Raw genomic sequence first — 5352 nt, 5'->3', positions numbered from 1 at the left:
ACATACAGCTGTGTACTCATTATAGAGTCGATAACTTTTAGAATCAAATCATTTTTCTCTACATACAATTTACTACACAGGAAACGTAGATAAGATTCCCAACTAAGTTTTCGTGCTATTCATGAAGATTGGTTTTGTATCATGCTGCATAGCTATAGATACATCATTACCACACAAATCAATTCCTGTTGCTACAAACGAGAGGAATATAACAAGGTCGTACTCTAAAAAATAATTAATATAATCCTGTCATATTTTTTTAAAGTTATGAGTTTTTAATATGACAAGTGCTTATATCGTTCTAGATAACCAAACAGATAAAAAAGAAACACATGCATCCCTTCAACAATATCTATTTTTCATCAGACTGACGTTTTTATAATAAAATAAACAATGATAGTTAACAAAGAAATGCTATAAGTATTTAAGTATCTTAGATATGCAATGAAAATTTGTTTGTGTATTGCCCACGCACAATATTGAATAAACAATTGCATTTTATCCTTATGGGCTCCTCGTTTCTTTATACAACTAATATGGTATAAAACATAAATAAACCATTATTATGTGTACCCAAAACATATGTTTGCGTCCAATACGTATACGTTTTTTAATGTCTACTGCTGTACACGCTTTCTACAATTTAAGGGAAGTTATTCATAACTGGGTCTTATTTAAAGGAAGCCCTGACGTATCTCCCTTTTATTTGTTGGGCAGGCCGGAAGTTGTCCTGCATGGGGTTGCCGTCTGAATCAATGAGTCTCCGCAGAGCGTCCAGCTGTAAGGCAGATTAACGTACGTAGAGAAAACAAATACAATTAAACGACTCGCTTTAATAAACACGTCTGCTGTGACCATTTGTTAATTAAACAACAATGTGCAGTACAAGGGGCAGATAACATCTGTTGCTGATCCTTTAACTCAAGAAGCCTAGAGATAGTATCTGAAACGAAATGTTTAATGTTTCAGTACATGGGAGTTTATTTAAAGAAAACTGTCTAACCCAGTCAGATCGTTTTATAATATGTAAATATGTGTAAATGAACCAAAACATAAGATTACAGTTTTCGATATGCTATGGAACTGGATACCGTATTTGAAAGCGATTCTAAAACCTTGTTTGTACACTGAGCTCAAATCCAAACATTCTGAAGTTCTCAATTTCATTGTAATCTTCTATCTGTCTATAACCTTGCTATCTGCTTCATTGGTTCTTTTGCTGTTACAGTAAGCGTTTATGGAGAAAACAGTTTATTAGAATGCTGCTGGTTGGAATTTTCTAGTACTTCACTCCGCAGCATGCGTAATTATTACACAATCTCACGCCTTGAATATAATTGTAACGAAGAGTACGAGATCGTTAGATGACAATCTGCCATAAACGAACGCGCTTTGTGGATATACTTATAGTTTTGTAAATTTGCTTGTTACATTCATACTAATAAAGGTTGGCAGTATAATAAAACAAAATGTTAAGTCGAAATGATACAAGTATTGAACAAACTATCTAAGAACAATCTAATTAACACGTTGCGTAATCTTTAATTGTATACAGTATATTTCAATATAAGATATTATTTAACGGGATGCAGATCACCGGCAAAAGCACATATGTTTATACAGTCAATGCTGTACGTTTAAACGTTAATAGCTTATGTCTTTACTTATTCACTTTTATTCGAATGGAATTTTAAATACTCGAATGACCATCATCGAATATAATTATTGAATAGTTTTGCCATCCGTAGTAGCTTGAGAATAGTTATGTTTGGAGGACCCGAGGCTGTATTATGTGAGCATTCGGATCGACAAGCACTTGTTCATAGATCATTATTATACTACACTCGCTTTAGTTGAAACCAACATTTAAAGGGGCAGTCAACCAGATTAACGAAAAAAGAAAAGTTCTAAAATACCGTAATTAATTTTTTTAAATTGATACATTTAAATATTGGATCTAAACAATCTCCAGTAAAAAAATTAAGAGTAAAAAGAAAAAAAAAGAAACAAAAAGGAACCCTGAGCAAGGCTCGAACAGCTGACCCCTGGAGTCCTGTTGTAAAAAGAGTAAAAAGTCTCCAATTGAGACCACTCGGCCATCCATGCTCATTATTTTATGTAAGCAACCCTCGTAGTTTCACAAAATAAAACAACAACCAAACTCCCCAAATTACCTGGTAGACAAAACTCAGTAAAATTTTATTACTGAAAATATGAAAACTTAACCGCATTTTTCAAGTAATGTAATATACCAGTCGTAATATTTTAATCAATATAAACTAATAATTGTAAAACAATACGGTATTTAGAACTTTTCTCTTTTTCTTGATAACAATCTGGTTGACCGCCCCTTTGGAAAATTGCTTCAAATATAGCTCTAGATAAACCCTGTCTGGGAGAGATTTCCACGGCTTGGTTGAAAACAATCCACTGGGCACTTTCATAGAGGGGCGGGATTGTTAGGGAGTCCTCGTTCTTCCAGTAGTCGTCAATGGCTGCAATAGCGACATAGCGTCACATATGATAATCAACGTCATTTTATTATGACGGACGTACATCGTACAGATCATACTACCGTTCGTTGTTTCTTCAATAATATCAATGTTTGAACTGCCAGTTATAGAAGCCTAGATATGATGTTTAACACGAATACGATTATTATAATAAGAAAAATAGGAACAAGTATATTTTTACTACAAGACCAAGGTGACAAGGGATAGGAATAAGAAGAGAAAAAATACCAAATAGACACGGATAAAGGCGATGAATATGCAAAAAAATATTTTGTAGTGATGGAAGGCGCCGGGGAAGAAACATAATACAGAAACGATAGAGTCAAAGTTTAGAAACATAATGATACAAAAAGAGAAAAGTCGAGAAACATAAATATATATATTTATATATGCATAAATAGAATAAATAAATAAATGACAATATACATGTATATGTATTTATTTATTCATTTATGTTTATAAATACATCCTATGGTGAAAACATCCTATGATGAAACAGCCAGGTACTTGCGTCGTCTGCTCACCTGGAAACAGGTCGGTAGAGTCTAAGCAGCATGGGGTGGTCACACTGCTACCAGGTTCAATCAACCCGTCTAAGTTGTCCGACACGGTTGAGAAGACCGGATTCTCTTCGCCGGACTGAAACACCGAGGAGAAAGCTTCAATAAACACCGGCATGTTAGAAAAATGTGTGAATTTTAAACCTGCATGAAACTTTATTACATTATTAAATTATACGTTTATTAAAATAATTAAAAAACGTCAATAAATTAATACAAAAAAAAACAAGGATAACGCATTTTTGTCGGGTGTGTCCCTGTGAATGGAATTAGTTAAAATATTCTTAATAGAGATCTACTATCGCTCATCGCATTTTTGTCTAAGCAACATTTGACATCCCTAGCAAAGTTATTGTTCTTACAAATGACCCAGTTTGAGTAAGTTTACTATTGTATTCAAATATACACTTGCACACTGAAATCACATATATAAACGAGCTTTAAATTCCGGCAACTACAGCTGATTCTCGTGTGCTTTGAGATACCTTGATTCTAATCCCGAGAACTGCGAGTCCTTCGCCCTTGTGAGCCGCCTCCGCGAAGCTGTGATACTAAGAAAAAATCAAGTTAATGCGGAAAGTGTCGTTCCTCATTAGCCTGTGCGGAATGGACAAGCTAATCTGAGACGACACTTAACGCACATGCATTAAACCTCCTTTTTACAGAGCATGGCCAATATACATAACACGCTATTTATCAGAGCAGGACAAAACATAATAAATCTATGCGCAGTAATATTACCTCATAAAATATGTCGTAAAATAGAAGTTAACAGCAACCACCATTATTGTTATACGATACAGACATCTGTATAGAGCATCACGAAACTACTAAAGTAATCATTCGATGTTTCATGTTTTGTTGCGCTATACATTTCAAGTTAGCAGCTGTTTGATAAACACATAAAATAAGTGCTCACTAACAAGCTAATATATTTGTCAATTTGAACTCTTGATGACAACAATTGACTTGGATTTTGTAAATACTGTTAATATGTTTAATTTGCATTTCTTCCGAGCAATACACGAGTTAACCTTTTTAAATAAATCTTATTAGGACTTGGTAAAGACCATCTTTGTGAGAAAATGTAAGTAACATTTCTAACCTTGGTGTAAACATATCAAATAAGAACATTACGATAACAAAACTGTGATAATTACTCCATAACCATATTAGCACGAATATTGACTTGCCTAATATTAATATCAACTCTGTTGTATCGCAAAAGAACGTAAGCCACCAAACTCCTAATATTCTGACAACATATTCAAATACACATAGAAAACTAAAAACAAGGCAACGCCACGAAAACTGCTGTGGTTTGTACGCGTGCTTCTCACCTACGCAATCCCGGTTTAAAGCCCGTTCCCGGTGCATGTGAGTTTGGTTTGATGTCACCATACCGGTAAGGTGAGGCTTCTCCATGGTACTCCCGGTTTCTCCAACAGCATAAGATCAAATCAAAATTCAATATATTTCAGTAAAACACTTAATTGTAACTAAATTCAGCATTCATCACAAATTCAATTACTCTATTAAGGAAGTGCTTGATGCACAATCCGGGGCCCCACATAATGCAATCTCAGGCGCGGAAGGACCTCATTTATTTCGACACACGCACACACACAAACGCACGCGAGAACACATAATAATTGACATGTCAATTACCGCGGGCGGGTGATGACAATCAACAATACACGTATCATAACCGCGAAAGCGTGATTACCTTGCTTCGTTGTAAAGATATATTCAAATATACGGGTATTGAAATGAACAAAATATTAAAAAAAGGATTTTGCCGAAAAATTACATGCCAAAAATATTGGGGCGGCAGCCGCCGCCCATGCCGCACCGCTCCGGAGCCACTGACGGTTGTTACTCGAGATAAGTCGTCTTATGATGCTTAACTTGTTGGCAAAGTTATTCAAACATCGCTATATGGCATTGTTACGGTTGAGAGAAGACAGGAATTTTCAATCTGTTATATGGCCTAAGTTGACCTTTGACCCTAAGTATTTCTTTGACCTTTGAGATCGGAAGACGGGAGCTACACTCAACATGTATTCTTATAATGGTGGACATAAGTGCAAGGTTATTACAAAATCAATCAATATATGTCTAAGTTTTGACCTAAACATGAAATTCCCATAGATGCACAAACGGAAAGACGTACAGTTGGACATTGTCACAGATGCATTTGTCGCATTTATCGAAAGGGGAACTGAACCTAATCGAACCTCGGATAACAATAACGCACACATGCTACGCAATACATCAGT

The 5352-nt window shown here is 35.2% G+C and overlaps 2 protein-coding genes across 2 annotated transcripts in view; one reads left to right on the top strand and one right to left on the bottom strand.

Moving 5' to 3' along the window:
• The window catches only part of LOC127846341 (chitin synthase chs-2-like), a 30838-nt gene extending 30529 nt beyond the window's left edge, over nt 1-309 (top strand). Inside the window, exon 21 of the mRNA XM_052377511.1 lies at nt 306-309. Within this exon, the coding sequence (XP_052233471.1) occupies nt 306-309 (4 nt within the window). The remainder of the gene's footprint in view (nt 1-305) is intronic.
• Nucleotides 310-670: 361 nt separating this feature from the next.
• On the bottom strand, nt 671-3191 carry LOC127846340 (carbonic anhydrase-like). Its single transcript, XM_052377510.1, has 3 exons — nt 3038-3191; nt 2425-2495; nt 671-778 (listed from the first exon to the last, which is right to left on the bottom strand). The coding sequence occupies exons 1-3, from the start codon at nt 3189-3191 to the stop codon at nt 671-673; spliced, it is 333 nt and encodes a 110-aa protein (XP_052233470.1).
• Nucleotides 3192-5352: the final 2161 nt, after the last annotated feature.

Source organism: Dreissena polymorpha, chromosome 9 (assembly GCF_020536995.1).
Source record: "Dreissena polymorpha isolate Duluth1 chromosome 9, UMN_Dpol_1.0, whole genome shotgun sequence".
Taxonomy (NCBI): domain Eukaryota; kingdom Metazoa; phylum Mollusca; class Bivalvia; order Myida; family Dreissenidae; genus Dreissena; species Dreissena polymorpha.
This window is presented reverse-complemented; position numbering and strand designations above follow the sequence as displayed.